The sequence below is a fragment of the Centruroides sculpturatus genome, unplaced genomic scaffold (assembly GCF_000671375.1).
Source record: "Centruroides sculpturatus isolate CEXI.00-Female unplaced genomic scaffold, Cexi_2.0 scaffold30, whole genome shotgun sequence".
Taxonomy (NCBI): domain Eukaryota; kingdom Metazoa; phylum Arthropoda; class Arachnida; order Scorpiones; family Buthidae; genus Centruroides; species Centruroides sculpturatus.
Genome location: NW_019384755.1, coordinates 1413763 through 1431910, shown reverse-complemented (window position 1 = coordinate 1431910; position 18148 = coordinate 1413763). Strand labels below are relative to the sequence as shown.

Sequence of the window (18148 nt, the reverse complement as noted above, 5' to 3'; positions counted from 1 at the left end):
TCTACATTAACATCGACAATAACCATCAACCTTCAATCTTTAAAGCAACTATTGAAGTATAATCTTACTAAGTCGAGAACTATCATAAAACTAGAAAAATTTTACAGAGTATATTGCAAACTCATGAGTCTCAATGGATTTTCGAGTGAGGAAAACTATAAAATAAAGTAGTAAAAGCAGGAAATGAACTATAAATGTTAAAGAAAAATAAAAACACGAAAGAAAAGAAAGTACGTGTTACAAGCTAAGAGTGTAGATCTTACACCAAACTTTCTGTCGATAAGTATTTTGTTTGATAACACAAAGAAGCTGCAAAGAGTTATTAATGTTCCTCGTTGAAGGATTGAAGTTCTAACTTAGACACTTGGGATAGCAGCGTGTCTCAGCTTTCATGGTGTTCCTTTACGAATTAACGTCAAACTGACACATAAATAAAAGACTTTAGAAAGCTTGCTTCGTTACTGACACTCATTTTCGTGGAAGATGGACTAGTTAATATTAAATTAATTGAAAAATTAATTTAAATGACAGAATTTTTAACAAAGAACAAGATGAGGTTTTCCTAAAGAATTGATGTTAATGCAGTAAAGCAAGAAAGATTATAAGATTATCCAATTAAATTTTTCAACATTTGCCTCAATCTATTACTGTAACACTACATTAAAATTTAAAGTTGTCGAAAAATCTGTTATTCATCCGGAATATTTATGTTTAATGTTTACAGATTAATTATTTACCATTGAAATTTACTTAACTTTTTGTTTAAATATTTAAATACTTTCTAATTTATCACCTACATTTTAAACTTTTCAACGAGTAAATAGAATTGATATAACTTGAAAAATGATTTATACATAAAAATTCAGATTTAATAAAATATTAAACTTATTTAGAAACATTCTGCTTTAAATTTATAACAGAATATACATTCCACATACTATTTGGATTTCTTCATTGAATTTGAAATGAAATAGGTTGCAAACATTTTCAATTTGTAAATATAAAGTAAAGTTTATGCCAGTTGAAAAAATCCAAATAATGGAAAAATATTTTGGTTTCATTCTTATCTCTTCCTTTTCAATTTACTTACAATATTACTGAATTCAATTCTTATAGAAGTGTATTTTACAATGACAATTTTTTAAAGTTATAATAAATACAATTTAATTTAAATTAGTACGATTTACGAAATGTCATTCAGTCGTTACGATTCACGACTTTTAATTAGTTTCTAATAATATATTTTCGGTATTTGTATTTAAATTTATAAAAATTTTAAAATAAAACAAACATAAAATTATATAGTGAAGTTTTATAGGACTTTTATTCGCTTGGTTTATAAATTTAATCTACTTTTTAACTTGTAAACATATATAAATAGTAATGTTCGAATATTCAAAAAATTAAGAGAAATTCGCTTTTTAATTCAAAACTTTCTAAACTATGCTTAACATTTTTTTAAACATTATACATTTATTATGTAAAATAAAATATTAGAAAAGTTAAGTTAATCTTCCTGTGACATTATTTCAGTAATTGTTTCAGTATATACTATTAAATATACTTAGTTTATATTCTTTTATACTTAGTTTATATACTTTTCAGACATTTAATAATATCCATTATGGGTTCTTCCAATGGGTTCAGCCAAGTAATGAGGGACGAGACTCGAGACAGAACGCTCCCAAAAAAATTCTTGAGTTATTTGGACCGCTTTGTATTCGATTCCAAATCCCCAGAACGTCAGACTGACCTCTGAATCACCTCAGCTATCTGACCGTCAATTATATAAATTATAGTAAATGATGGTCGAAACATTTTCATTCATACAACATATGCTAATTTCAATCACTTTGAATCTTTTAGATTCAAATATCTTGAATAAACAAAATATCAAATTTGACAAAAATTGAATATCAAACTCAGCTTCTTTTAAAACATTTAATAAAACATTTAACACCTTATAACGCTGAGAAATATTTATTAAAACACAAACGTTTTCAGCCTAATGGAATAGGCCATCATCAGGTNATAAAATAAATAATATTTGCGTATGGAACTAAAGAGCCGCAGCTTCACATCCAAAGAGCCGCATGTGGCTCGCGAGCCGCAGGTTGCCGACACCTGGTATATACTATTAAATATACTTAGTTTATATTCTTTTTTTAAAACTCGCCACTTTTCGGACATTTAATAATATCCATTATGGGTTCTTCCAATGGGTTCAGCCAAGTAATGAGGGACGAGACTCGAGACAGAACGCTCCCAAAAAAATTCTTGAGTTATTTGGACCGCTTTGTATTCGATTCCAAATCCCCAGAACGTCAGACTGACCTCTGAATCACCTCAGCTATCTGACCGTCAATTATATAAATTATAGTAAATGATGGTCGAAACATTTTCATTCATACAACATATGCTAATTTCAATCACTTTGAATCTTTTAGATTCAAATATCTTGAATAAACAAAATATCAAATTTGACAAAAATTGAATATCAAACTCAGCTTCTTTTAAAACATTTAATAAAACATTTAACACCTTATAACGCTGAGAAATATTTATTAAAACACAAACGTTTTCAGCCTAATGGAATAGGCCATCATCAGTTTAAAAGTTGTTCGACAGCCTGTCACCTGACGATGGCCTATTCCATTAGGCTGAAAACGTTTGTGTTTTAATAAATATTTCTCAGCGTTATAAGCTGTTAAATGTTTTATCAAATTTAACATCCGTGAATTGGGATTTCATTATAAAATTCTTTTCTTATAAACAATATTTTAGTAATAAAAATAAAGCAATAGCTAATTTACTAATATAAATCAAGTGTAATATGAAGAACCAGTACAATACATCAATTAAGAAATATTGATAATAAGAATAATAATAAGTTAGACATATAATTATTTTTTTATAATTATTGAAAATAATGTATAAAACTAAATTAAAGATTCCTACATTTAAAATTTGTTCTGATGCATTAAAATGTCTTAGTAATTAAAAATTTATTGCGAAGAAATAAATTTAGAAATATTAAACATAAAATTTTGTCACCAAATTTTTAAACTTAAAAATTTAGATCGTCATTTTTTTTTTACTTTCAATATTTCTATAAGAAAAAAAAACTTAATTATTGAGCAAATAAAAAAGTTTTGTATGATTATATTCAATTTTTAGAAAGTAAATTTGTAAAATTTTTGAAAGTAATTTTCTTAAAAGCTATTTTGCATTTATTAGAAAAACAAAATTTTATTTCGGTTTCATCAAGTGTTAATAATATTTATTACATGTAAGTAAATAGTGTAGAAAATTTTCAGTTATTATCGACTTTTTATAAGAATATTCACTTCCACGTAAACGCAAAAACATTCCGATTACACGCATCAATTCTGTTTATTGATTTTTATTAGTGGAAAAAACTTGAATTATCTATTTTTACACGTTGTTTACAAGTATGCAAATCTATTTATTCAATTTTTTGGTGTTTCTAAATAAAATTCAAATATTTTAATTAGGCTAATTTTCTTTACAAGGAGACAAAATTTCTACGTAAGAAAAAAATTTTTTATTAAAAAAAATCTCTCATTTTCAATAATTACTAATTTTCCTGGTAAATTAAGGTAGAAAATATTCCACAAATGGAAATAATGTGGATTGAAAATGTACAGTAGATAGTATCATCAGTCGCAAATTTCACATCTAAATAGCGATCGGAAAAAAAGATAAATTTTCTTCTCCCACAAGAATTTTTGACAGTTGTAAGATTAATGTTCTTTCTGACATCGTAATGATGGATGAAAGAGAAGCAAAGATAACGTATAGGAGGGCAGTTGCAGATTTTAACTGAAACCGATTGACTTTCCATCAAAGTTCAGACTAATAATAGAGAAACATGACAAATATCTTGAAAATTGCTTTTACAATCATGAATTTGAAATTTTCTTACAAAATTTAGTTTCGTTTCAACTAAATAAGCATATAATAACAATTAAGATAAGGAAAGAAATTTATAAAAATTTCAGATTAATCTTGTCTTTACTGAGAGTTTCTACGTTAGATCGAAGAATGTGCAGTGTTTTCTGATTTATTTTGTAAATAAATTGTTTTATTCACTTAAATGTGTTACTATAACCGAGTTAATTAGTTTAAAATATTTATTACATTTTTTATAATTATATTATTATTAATTTAATAATTACTTTTTTAGATTTTGTACTGTACATGTATAGAAATTTTCGTCTAACTCCAATAAATATATCAGATCACAGCTAAACAATAATAATTAATTTATATACAAGATTACTTGTTCAGTAATAATAATACAAATTTAAAATATAAATTAAACTATGTATATTTAAGAATAATTTACACGCATCCTTAAAACATTTTACGTATATTTATAAACACAGAAATTGAAGTTAGATTTACCTTAAAATCTGTTCAGTGAAATTCAATCGATGATGTAAAATAATCTATTTTATATTTTACCTTACTAAGTAAAAATGTAGAGCATTATCGATTATATTTAATAAAAAAAAGTTGTATACGAAAAAGCAATAACATATGAGATATATACAATATATTTTCCAACATTACAAAATGTAATTTAGAATGAAGAAAGAAATATTTCATTCACTGCAATCGTAATAAATAAGATTAAGATATTTCAGGGAAAAATCGTGAAATCCAGCCCACATAAAATACATTTTAGTATTTACTGAATTCTTTATTAAGTACGGTGTTGATTTATTTCAATTTTCTGTCGCTTCAGTCAAAATTGAATTATAGATTTTGTGACAGTCGACGTTCATTGACTGAGGCTGAAAGGCATTTAAAATATAACCACTGCTTCGAATAAATTCATTCTAGCATAGAATATATAGTACATATATTGTATATATATTATATAAATTCCTTTCATATTTTGATCGTAAAGCATATATACATATATTTTTTATGATAGAATTTTATAAAGAGAAAAAATTAAAAAGTTGGATAGTTTCAACTACACTTCTCGTATTAATATAAATTAAATACATATATATAGTTATTAATTATTATAGTTTAGTTGTGTCTTGCATTACAGTTGTTGTGTATTAATAAAGTTAAGTATGATATTTACAATAATAAACAAATATATTAACAATTATATTGAGAACTCAATTTCTAACTTTTTATAGTAGCTTAAAGATTGGATTAGTTTGTTTTAGCCAAAGTATAGGAAATATACAAGGATGTTATCTTAATAAATAGAGATTACGGGCAAGAGAAAGCCGAATATTTGAACAACTTGACAATAATAGAGAAGTTTATATTAGATAGTAAACTCTATCTTACGGAACAAACATAAACTTCTGGCACAATTCCAATAGAGAATAGACCATACTCTTTCTAACAGTACAAATAGAAATGAAAGCAGAAGCCACACAATGTATTTCTTCACTTTAATACTTTCTAAACTGTGATACGTGACAGGAAAATATAGAGTTATATAAGGTACTTTAGCAACTAATTACGTTTTGTGTAGTAGACATGTCCAGAAAAAATTAACTGTTAAAAACGCGACAAAAAGACAGAAATTTCATGTCAGTTCATATGTCGGGCGAATCATTCTTAGATTATACATAAATAAATTTAATAATTTATTTATTTTTAATTATAATAAATGGATGTTTATAATTTTAAAAATTCACTAAGTAATTAAAATAATGATGCAATTATTTATTAAAATTGCTTTAATCCATTTAATTTTCAAAGATTTATTGGTAACGCCTTCGATAATTCAATTAACTCTAACGGTGCCTTTTAATTTTTGAAAAGAAAATAATAGACTTGTGAAAGAATTGGGAAATTGTATTTTAAAATGAATAATTTATAGAATTATTTAATATTATATTCAATTGTATTATTAAAGTTTTCATTATAGTTATATACGCTGTAATTTAATAAACCTGGATAAAAATAAAATATTTTAGTACACAGGAAAGCATATAGTAAATTTATTAGAATAATAAAAATATTCTAAAAATATATTAAATTGGAAACTTTTATATACATTCAAAACAAATATTCTATCAAGTTATTATAAATTCATTAAATTTTTTAATAATAAACAATATATTGTATCTCATTAGCAATTTTAACAAGAATAAATTATTTAAAAGTAATTTAATTACTTAAAAGTTTTAAAATTAATTTGTCTTGATATAATTTTAAAAAATTTTTGTACAGAAATAAAAAATATTTTTCTAAACATTAAATTTTTAGTCATACTTTTTCTAATTTTTTATCTCTCAGTTTTAATAAATCCAGCTTCAAGCTATTTCTTCTTCCTTCTTTAAACTGTATTTTTCCAGTAAGTCCTCTAAATTCTGCCTGAAAAGAAAATTTCTTTTATTATTTGACATATTTTTCATACTCAAAAGCAGTAAATTATATCAATTTATTATATGAAAGAAAATTAAATTATTGTGTTAAAATATATGCTACTGTATTAAATACCGAATTTATATAATTGAATAAGCTGCTTCCATCATTCCAAGGTACTTCATCCTCACATGATACATTAGTAGGTCTTAAAGTTGCTCCGAGATGAAGAGAATGGATTCCATGAGCTAATGCGTAAACAGAATCGTACATCAAAGCCGGTTCAACCTGTAGGAATTAGAAGGAAGTGTTTGTCGAATATCAACATGGAAACTAGAGTATTAACATGTTCCATCTATAGTTCTCGATGTTGATTAAGTTGAACAAATATTTATATATCGATTTATCTTAGAAATTTAAACAGATAATAGTCATTAGCATAAATATTTACATAAGTATTGAAAACTTTACTTTGATACTCATATTAACTGTAAGAAAATACTTAGAAACAAATTAGAATAATTTAAAAACTAAACTATAAAGTAGAAAATTGTTTTCGGTCTCACCTTAATAACATTGGTCCTATTTAGTATATGTTGGCCAATGGGTTGAAATTTTTCCATATCTTTTAACGTTTGCCTAACGGATGGATGATCAGCATCTACCATTCTATAGGCAGTCATATTTACAAAATTATAATTGAAGTCTTCCAAACTATACGCTTCCAGATCCTATAAATGGAAAAACGAAAATGAGAAGAAAAATCAGATTAAAAATCGCAAATGATAAAAGTTATTTTAAAAATCAAATGAGCAATTAATATACAATGCAAATTTCTAAAAAATATTCCGGTTCTTAAGCACAGCTGACTGATAAGGACATTTTAATATATTTTTTTCTTGATTCTAAAATACAGATTTAATATCTCATTTGAATAAAGATAAAAACGTTAAGTGATACTGTTCTTCACATTAATAGCAGATGTGAGGTAATTTTGCGTTTTTGTAATCTAATTAGCTACAATTAATGGCATTAACCATTTGTTTAATGGTCATTTTTGTATAACAAAACTATATGTTTATAAAGACACTTCTAAATACACGAATTATTCTAACAGGAATCTGATCGTACAAAACAATGAAAAAATCAGTTAAAATATTAACGGCATTAACATTTTTGAAATATTGCTTTACATTAGTTTAATAATTCCTTAGTATAATTTATATTAAGAATTTATTGAGCAAACATTACAGCAGTGTAAATAAAATATTGTTTATTCTCAAAATATATCATAACATGAAACGGTACATTAAATATTACTTTCATAAATAAATAATTGTTATATGGCTAGTGATAAAAGAGACATATATAATAAGATATGATTGTTCGACGTCTATACTATTGTTACGATGTAGAACTACTGACAGATTGACATAACATCATGTCATGAGGAAATATCTAACAAACCAAATGATTGGTACTGTACATCGTTTCAGATCTTGAAAACGTAATGTTGTACTATGTTCGATAAGAAATGATTAGTTCTTAAATAAACGATTAACAGAAAAAAATAGTATATAAAAGTGCAAAATATAATTATATCTAATAGTTTTATTTTCATTTTTTACAAATAAAACAGTATTTTAAATTTCACTTACAAATGTTGTAAAATGGTAATAATATTTATAATCATTCATCTGTACTTGAAGGATCTAAAAAAAGTAAAAAGTTCACTATTAATCGAAAAAATTTTAATTATTAAATTTAAGTAGAAATGTCTAATTATGATACATTAATCATATTGTTTACATATATAGTAATATTATTAATTTTATTAAAATTGTTAACTATATTCATATTCACTATATTATATATCAATTATTAATCACTTTATCAGCGTGAAATGTAGTTAAATTTATTTTAATCTGTGGTAAAAAGTTAATTTATATCAAGTTATTTTTTAAGAATTGTTATTTTTATGTTTAAGTACATGTTTAATTTTATTTTTTCAATAAAAATGAAACAAACATCCTTCTTGTTGGAGAGAACTCAGTGAACTGAATCGGAATTTGTTCAAGTCCAGCAAATCTCTCTGATAAAAGCTTAAACTATTATTTCCCGAAAGGAAAAGATATATGAGAGTGAAGCTGTACAATATTTCAAAGAGGTCACGTATACTTTTCTTTGTTTTCTTTACTCTCTAAGATCATTGTTCAAAATATCTCGATATTTAGTCGCTAATCTTCCGAAAAATAAGATCTTAGATTTCAAAACGGCGAAATTGAGTTTTTTCTATACAAGTTCCATTTATTTTTTTGAACTAGACAAATCAGAGCATTTAAAAATTAATAATAATAATATTAAATTGCACACGAAATTGTCTTATTGACTGATTATCTAAAGCCTTATAAGATATTAAGATAATTTTTAAATTATATAACAGTAAAGAGTTATTTATTATTATATTCAAGAATTAAATATACAGTAATTATAATAAACATAAAATTAAAACTTACTTTATAATTGCGTAAAAAGTTTAAATCTTATCAATAATAAAATTATAATTGACAAGATTAAAATGATTAAAATTTATATGTTAAAAATTTTGCTTTATAATTTAATTTAATTTTTAATTTTTGTGAGATATAGGGGAGACCGGGGCAACTTCGGCATGCGGGGCAAGTTTGTCAAGCGCTTTTTTTTAAAAACAAATTAAAAGGAGACTTTGGTTATAGGTTAGGCAGTTGAGTTTTATTGGTGGCTTGTTGAGTGTAGTGTTTTTATTGTTCTCCAACAAGCGTAGTTGAATTATCAAGCAAATTTTCATTTTCGTTCAATTCCATATAATATTTTTTTTCCATTTATATTGAATTGGCAGGTTTTGTTATAATTCCATGATAACGAAAGTTACTTTTCCTGTTAGAAGGATGTAACTTCAACTTATTCACGTGGCCAGATCGTGGCTTGGCATTCTGTTCTCAGGGTTGTACTTAATGTTTCGAAATCATGACTAGCGGGGTAAGATCGGCAACATAAAGCCACATTAGAAGCAAAGGATAAAAATCAAACAGATGATAAATGAAAACATGTTTGCATTTGTTATTCATGTATATATGTCTTTGAACTTGCATTTCGTTGTAATAATATTAAATGGGTGTTGGATTTGTATTTCTTTGTTTTAATAGTGAATTCCAACTTATACATTGTTAATAACATAATTTTATATACGTGCCTATCTTGCCCCATTACTGTTGCCCCTATACCAGGGGCAACTTTAATAAAAATAATTAAAATAATTACAACTTTACAAAAAGAGAGAAGTTGCCGATCTTGCCCCTATACCCGGGGCAACTTCGTCAATTTCTCTCTTCTTGTAAAGTTGTAATTATTTTAATTATTTTTATTTCCAAACTGATTTTAACCAGTTCTATAGTAAGGTAACATTCCAATAGACAATATGCAAAGCTTTTTTTTTTCAGTTTACAGCAGTATTTATTATACAAAATTTAAGTAAAGCTTAACATGCCGATCTTGCCCCGGTCTCCCCTAATTAACCGAATTTGTTGATTAGTTTTAGTTGATTTTAAACCGTTTACTTGTTTTACATGCCTAAGAAGGAATGGCGATTTTCTACAGTTGGAAAATCAGTTTCTCTGCAGACAACAATTAATAATGTTTTTTTCTAATAGAGAAATTTTAGAGTGTATAAAACTGAATTTAAATTTAATTGCATATGATACTAGGCAAATTTAATATGTTCCAGGCGTAATTTTGAATTATGATTTGTTTTCGAATCTTATTCTTGTTTGAGAGCTATAGATATGGAATAGAAGAACAAAAAAGTATCAATAATATGATTACGATATAGTATTATATCATACGATTAATCGTATTATATGACGATATAAACATAAAATTGTTTTCAAGAATATTTAAATAGAAAGAGATTAAAATCAGACCACATTGATTATAATAAATATGCTATAAAATATATTATCGAAATTTTTATGTAGTTAAAAAAAGCTTGTTTATAAATGATTGATTAAGTAAATAATTACTAGTGTTTAAGTGTGTGCGTGTGTGTGTGATTTGAAAACAAAAAAGACAAAGAGAATAAGATAACATCTATTTCCACATCACAATTTAACGATTCGTACAATGTCTATTTTTCTCTGCCTCTTCTCACCTGTCCTTCCAACTTTGCACCGTTAATTTTTCTTACCCTCGGATTAGGTGGATCTCTCCGTTAGAACCTTCGTTTTCGTATTTGATCTTTCCTGACGACTTGTCAAGACACTGAGGGAGACGACGTTACAAATCAGATGCGAGCAAGAACTATTTTTTGGCACTAACCTTCAAGACTGTAGCGGTTGTTAACATTTATCTTTGTTATAGGATAAGACCCCATACATTTTGTTAGGGTCTTTTGGGCAGATCCGAATTACGTTCTTTACGTAACTTTCAGGTTTCCTTCACGATACTCTTTTGCTGAAAAGAATGATATTCATCCACTTCCAATTACATGTCCGAAGAATTCAACTCTCTTTTGTAGGAAGCGACACTTTTTCGAGTTACTAATCAGTCCATTGCCCGCAGCTATAATTAGTGTTTCCTTCAGTTTGCAGAAAGCGTCATCAATATCAACTCCTGGAATAATTACGTCCAGGACCGGATAGATGAGGCGGCTAAACAACGGTCTCAGGCGACATTTTTTCTAATAAACCATTCTTAAAAGTCCTTTTAATATTTTATCACAAAAGAAAAACGTACAAAGGCTGAAAAGGCACAAGACATTGGAAATTGTAAAGGCAAAACATCTAAACAGTATAAATAAGTTTTTATTTCCATTATTAATTTTATGTACAATTGTGTTTCATCAGCAAACTTTGCCTCACTTTATTAGTTTTCATTATCTGGCACTGATTACGTCGTACATATACAAGTGTATAACCTTCCTTGCAATGATATCTCTTAAAACTTCTTAAATGAGCCTCGTAAATCTTCCTGGACTGTTGCACAGCCCAAACGGTATCTTCATGAATTCGTCTGAACCATTACGAGTTACGATTGAGGTGCATTATCGAATACCCTTGACGACAGGTACTACTGTAGAGGCAGTTAGGGAGGAAACAATGCTGGATAATGATGGGCCCTCTTAGTTAATGTACTATACATGGAAGTAACCTTTCTTTAAACCAAACAACACTAGAAAAACGCATGTGCATTAGTAAGTGAATCTAAACAGTATTCAAAAACAGGGATAGGGAATATGTCTCGTTAGATCTTTATATTAAGTCTACCGTAATCGAATATTACACTCCGACATTAATCTTTCTTTGAAGCATTCGCTACTAAATTAGCTAACACTGAATCGAATAATTCCATTGTTAAGACATTCCTTAATTTGTTCATTCAAAATCAGCTTTTTTTCGGAACTATTCTGCGATGTTTAGAACTGACTGGTACATTTGATATTATTCTGATTTTGGTCTCGATATTCGTTTTACTTCATTCTTAAGTACGTAGTTTGCGATAAGGTCTTCAATTTCTCTTCTATAAGATTCTTTAACTTTCACTTCGTCGGGGCAATGATACAATTGATAACTCTTGGTTCACTCCAGTCACTACTCTTAATGTCATGTTTGTTTGAGAGGTTAACTGCATTTATATTTTATTTGAACGCTTACCCATTTCATTTGTCAGGTATTTTATGTGTCTTGTTTCTTCTAATAGTAATTTCGGCATCTATCAGTAGTTCTTATTCAATAATTATTGATACAGGTATATATATTTAGTTGGCACAACGGATATTTCTGACTTGACAAACTCAAATCCAATGCTGATGTTATACATCAATACTCCAGTCGTTTTATATCAAATCTTCCTACTCTCGTAAACATACGCATTGTCTTCTGTAAGATTAAATGGCCGATCCTTGAATACTTCTCATACAATACCATATAATTTCTATTGTTGATCAGTGCATCACAACAGACATTATTGACATCAGGCGTTCCTGTCAAGTTTAACTGAAATATAGGAAACTGTGAGTCTTTTTCAGTTTTCTCATCCTTATTGATGAAACATTGATGAATATTGTTCAAATCGGTTGAATTTGAAATATATAGCCCCTTTACTTTTATTTGGGTTTTTGTCTACTTCGTGTTCGATTGAGTTTGATTAGATAGATGAGATAAGGCAAAGCAACACATGATCGATCTGCTAAGAGATGGCCTCCTGGGAGTACTTTATGTAGGAAGTTGATTCCTATTTAGGTGTTAGACACGTAAAAGAATCCGGAGAACTCCATGAGATTGGCCCGTTTGCCAAGTGTGAACTCGAAAACAACTACAGCACGAGAAATAAAACGTTTTGCTCTCTGTCTTCCACTTTTGGAATATTTAGTAGCTTCCTTTCCATTGTTTCTTAATTCCTACTCGACTTTTCATTTTTTCAAAAATTTTGAAAATTTCTTTTAATTCCTGCAGTGTTGACTCTGAATATAAGATATGTATTCACTTGTTCATATTGAATACCATCTATGATGTATTAAATTAGCAGCCTTGGCTTGCAAGCTCCTGCAAGGCGCTTGCAAGCCGTAGATAAACTGGCGAACACTTTTGCCTTTCATTTTCATTTTTTATTTGTATATTGTAGCATTTTTCACTTCTGGTTTAAAGTCACTTCGAAAACATTTTTTTGAGAACATTCCACGTAGTGAGTTTTTCTCAAACTTTATAATTTTTTTCACAGATCTTTGTAACATTCGTCAACTGTTTCAATTCGCAATGCTGCAAAATCTAATTTGCAAATTTACTTTTCTACTTGAAGCACGCCGTTTACAGAAGTATATAATTAAAGATGTGGGAGTCTGCGTTACTTAAAGTCAATGTCTTTTGTCAAACTTCTACACTTAGAAAGGATGCGATTTTTCTGCATGTTTCTGTATATCACGTTCAGAACTCGCCTTTTTTTCCGAACGCGTATCTTCTTCGTCGATGTATTCTTCTTACTCTCAATACGATTCTTCTTATTTACATTCATCTTCGAACCCTCTTTAAAGTTTGTTTGTGTGTTACATAGATTTTATGTTATCACGTACTTCAGATTTTCAGCCCGCAATAGGCAAACTTAATTTTTGTAAATGCTCTTGAATATTTATTATTCGGAAGTTTCTTCTTCTAAAATGGGTGTCTGTTCCTCTATTATATTCTTTCTAGCAGCTACAGTATTCGTTCATGTCACATAATACAATGACTGTTGACGTTTACAATATACAATTCAAATATGAAATCTTGCTGATCTATGATCCCAATACTTGCATGTCTCTATCTGTTCTCTCGCCTTCAGCGGCAAGACCGTTCTGATTTTCCATTTCGCCTTCGACTGAATACTTGATATCCTCTATATTCGACATTTTGAGTACTTAATTCTGTAAAAATTTTAGGTAGTTGCTTTTGTACAACTGAATTGACATACAGACATCGACGTTCAACTTTAAAGCAAATGATAGACAAACTTATTTCTATGCATACTAACTTGAAAAAGATATATTTTCGATGTCCTCCAACTAAGGAAGACATCAAGAATAGGATTCTGCATAAACTTTCTTTGTAGATAAATCTAATAGATATGTGGCAATGTCTGTAAGACCTTAAGATAAAAAATAGAAAATTGAAAATCAATTGCATCTTTTAGACACAGTCGATATGAACAGTTTAAAAGATATTAATGGAGTAATTTGAATTGACACTTTGAAAAATCGATGTTTACAGAATGCCTTCAAACCATTACGGTTTGAAAGTTCTGATTCTGAAAACATTGTTTTTACCTTAGGTCTCTTCCTACGGACACGGCCATGTATAAAGCATGTTTGATTTATCTACAGAATATTTATTTCTTGTTAATAATATTTTAATCAACTCAATATTTACAAAATTTTCCAAGTTTTTNAATATTCTCCAATAAAATAAAATGAAATAAATTACTTTAAGTTATAATAATAATTGTGATATATATATATATACAACCTGTACAACCTCAATTATTTCAATCCAATGCATTTCTAAAAACGATTCGAATATCGGATATTGACAAATGTTTTTCATTACTTATTATAGAAAAGTTTCTTGTCCATTTGAATAACCTATACAATTTTCTCAAATGTTTCTAAAATACCTCAAAAACTGTTTATCTCTATATATATTTTATGTTTACGTGAATTAAAAAGGAAAATTTTCTCTTCTAAACTTTTAAATTAATTTTGTAAATAGAACTGAAGAAGTCAATCAGAAATCAAATAGACTACACGAAAACATTCAAAAATTATACACTGTCAATAGATTTAGCATATGAGATATATTACTTCTTTACACTTTTTTTTAATAAAAATGCAAATAAAAATATTAGAAAGAGTTCTTCTAATTTATTTTTAATTCAGTATTGATAGTTTACATACCACTTGAAATAATACAGCTGCTTACTAGATATTTACTTTTAAAATAGTATAACTTAATTTGGAGGTAAGAATAGTTGAAGGAGTACATTAATTCAATTATATTTTACATTATAATATCTTGTAAGATTCTTCAAAATATAACACGGCATTTCAAGTATCAAATATCGAAGAGACACGCTATCAAGAGACATTTGAAGATTGAGTATCCTTAACTTCAATAAAGAATAAGAATTAAAAAAAAAACTTTTCGAAATCATAAAATTTTGTGAGATTAATCATGTTATTTTTCTTACCAAAAAAAGATATAAATAAATTTTTTTTAGAAAAACTTAATAAGACATTGTGCACTTGCATCAGCTGTTTGAATGAAAGAACATCACTTATTTTTGTTTTCAATGAATTGTATCAGATAATTATCTGCATATATTAATAGATAAATGCTAATAAAAAGTAATTCAAATTTAAAAAAAACATCGTTTCTTAATATCGTTTCCATTGTTTCACTGATAATTGCAATTATTTTACATAATATATATAAATTTTTTTCAAATTATATTTAAAATAACAGAATATACTAAAAATAACTACTGTAAGGAAATTTAATATTATCGATTGGAATGCATAAAATAAAAATTAAATGAAAATAGTGTAAATAGTTTCATAGAATTCAAGATTTATAATGTATAGTGAATAGGAAAATATTAACAAGATTGATTTAAATATAAATCATTTTGTGAGATCATACTAAACAAGTTGTAATATTAATTGAACAAATTTATATATAGAATATCAAAAATAACACATAGTTTATTTGTATTTTATGTAATTATTAATTTTAATTATTTTGAAAACCAAAAATTACTTTCTAGTAATATCGCATTAGTATAAGGAAAAGTGTGCATATAACTTTTTAAGTAAGTAAATTATATTTATATTTTATATTTTATCAGAAATATCAGTTATAGAAACTGACATAAATTATAAAAGAAATATCATTGTATAGATTATATAGAATACATAATGTTCTAATTCTTATTATGATATTTTGTTCTGCTCTTTCTTTTCATATGGACAGTTACTGTTTGCTTCGTTCACGCACTTGATCCATCTTTTCTTTGGTCGATCAGTGGTCTCTTCACTCTATTTTCATGTCAATAGATCTACTAGTAATTCTATCACCATTCTTCTCGTGTATCCAAAGAAACGTCACTTTTTCCTTTAATGTATTCTTCTTTTATGATGAATTCTAGTGTATTTTTTTCCTTTTATTTCGTTGAATAAATAAAGTTTATATTTTATTTTTATATTCCTTATTCAAAATCTTCGAATAAAAAAAATCTTTGAAAATTTTATGTATTGAATCATTATATTTTTAAATTTTATTTATTCAGTATTAAAAAAACTGTTATGCATTTCCTTTTTATCTTTGTTGTGCCAATGGATAAGATTTATCAAAACTCTTACGTGATGTAAAATTAAACTTTTTGCAATGAGTTTCTGTTTTTGCTTTCTTGAACAGAAAGCTCAAACAGAAACTCATTAATCTAACATTAATTTTAAATTATTTTTCTGCCAATAATTAGAATTATGTTTATTTTTCACGTTTTTTTTCTACTATTGCTTCTAATAACAAAATAATTATGATTTTATCTTGTTAATGAAAAGCCTAAAAATATATTATTATAAATAGAATTTAGAATAGAAAAAATACTTAATTGAAAAATTTTGTTTAAAAAAAATTGTTTTTAGAAAATCGATATTAACTTATTACAACGTGCATTAAGAAGTTAATAATGTACAAACGTCTTCCATTAAAGTAATTTAATAACTAATATAAAATGACAAAATTAATATAAATATAACGTATGATCTAATATATATAATTCTACGAGGAATTTAAAATTAGAAAGAAAACTCACAGCTTGAAGCAAAACTGGCAGACTGTCCGGCTTCGTATCGACTATAACGCTGTAAATTCCCCTACTTTTAATATCTCTTAGGACTTGTCGAAACATTTCTTTGTTGCTTTTACGAAATATTACTTGTAATTCACGAGGTAAAGGCGGACGAAGTAATTCTTGAAGACTGATTAATGCTGAAATACAATTATTTCAGCCATAAAAGATATTTAGATAAGCTAAATGAATTAAATAAATAAATTTTAAGGAATGAAATTTAAAGTAAAATTCGGCTATAAATGGCTGTAAATTTTTTATTTATTTATAAGTAAACGGAACTGACATAACTGCCAAAATAAATGAAACATATAAGAATAAAATAATATAGTTCCTGAAATGTAGGTTAATTAAATTGAAAATCTTCCAAATTAGTATTTAAATTCATAAGAATAAACAAGTACCTACACATGTCTTCTTCGTAGATGACTGCAACTTTGGTCCAATTGAGATATCTTATTAGATCTCTGATGGAATTACCTAATATTCTCGGGCTTGGATGAAGATTGATAGAGAATTCTTTTATTTCTGGTTCCATGTCAAGTCGACACTCTACGTGAGGTATATCTAACGCGTCGCAAAGTGACTGAATATGACTACCCAATAGAGGATCTTGAGGGCCAAAGATAGCGCTCACTCCGGAGCTTACTTGCATGCAAGCTAAAATAATAAAAAGAAAAACATTAACATACCAGAAATCTTTATCACTGTAACTGTATTCATTTAAAACACTTCATTTAAAAAATAATTAGTAAATTATTCAGGTATAAATAGAAATTTGCTAATTTAGAAAAGACAGAAATGACATTTTTTAAAAAAGTTTTTAGCTAGTGTAATTCTGAATCTTTATATTTAAGACATATATTTTATTCATCTTTTATATTATGTACTGTACATTTATTGTATATTAACTTTAAACTACTACTTTAACTCTTTTCGAAATTCAGTTATTGATTTCAATTTTTTAAAAAATATAACAAATATATGAATCATTATAATTTATCGAATATATGCATCGGTATTAAATTCAAAAAAGTCCACCTGTCCACTAGCGTTTTTATTAAACCATCCCACAGCCCATTGTATATTCCCTCCCAATCCAAGGATCCGTATAAATATAAAATTGCAGCTTTCAGAGCTTTAATAAGAAGGGCATTTTTGTATTGTGAAAGAGTACAAGACAGGAGGAAAGAAATAAATAGAATAATAAACGTAGCCAAGACCCTAGGTTACCAAAAAAGTACAATTCTGGGAATAGTTAGGAAATATGAAGCCAACATCAAGAAAGGGTGTTTTAAAAATGCTCCCAATAGATTCGTAAAATTTACATATAATGAAAGTATGAATACAGTCATGAAAGAGATTGCAC

General features: G+C 26.9%; 1 protein-coding gene across 1 annotated transcript in view; it reads right to left on the bottom strand.

Annotated features, from left to right (window-relative positions):
• LOC111628692 (glutamate receptor ionotropic, kainate 2-like) overlaps nucleotides 1-18148 on the bottom strand; it is a 258703-nt gene that overhangs the window by 3684 nt on the left and 236871 nt on the right. The window contains exons 3-8 of the mRNA XM_023372523.1: nucleotides 17188-17439; nucleotides 16744-16919; nucleotides 8025-8078; nucleotides 6933-7097; nucleotides 6502-6654; nucleotides 6274-6375 (exon numbers count right to left, since the gene is read on the bottom strand). Of these exons, the coding sequence (XP_023228291.1) occupies nucleotides 6274-6375; nucleotides 6502-6654; nucleotides 6933-7097; nucleotides 8025-8078; nucleotides 16744-16919; nucleotides 17188-17439 (902 nt within the window). The remainder of the gene's footprint in view (nucleotides 1-6273; nucleotides 6376-6501; nucleotides 6655-6932; nucleotides 7098-8024; nucleotides 8079-16743; nucleotides 16920-17187; nucleotides 17440-18148) is intronic.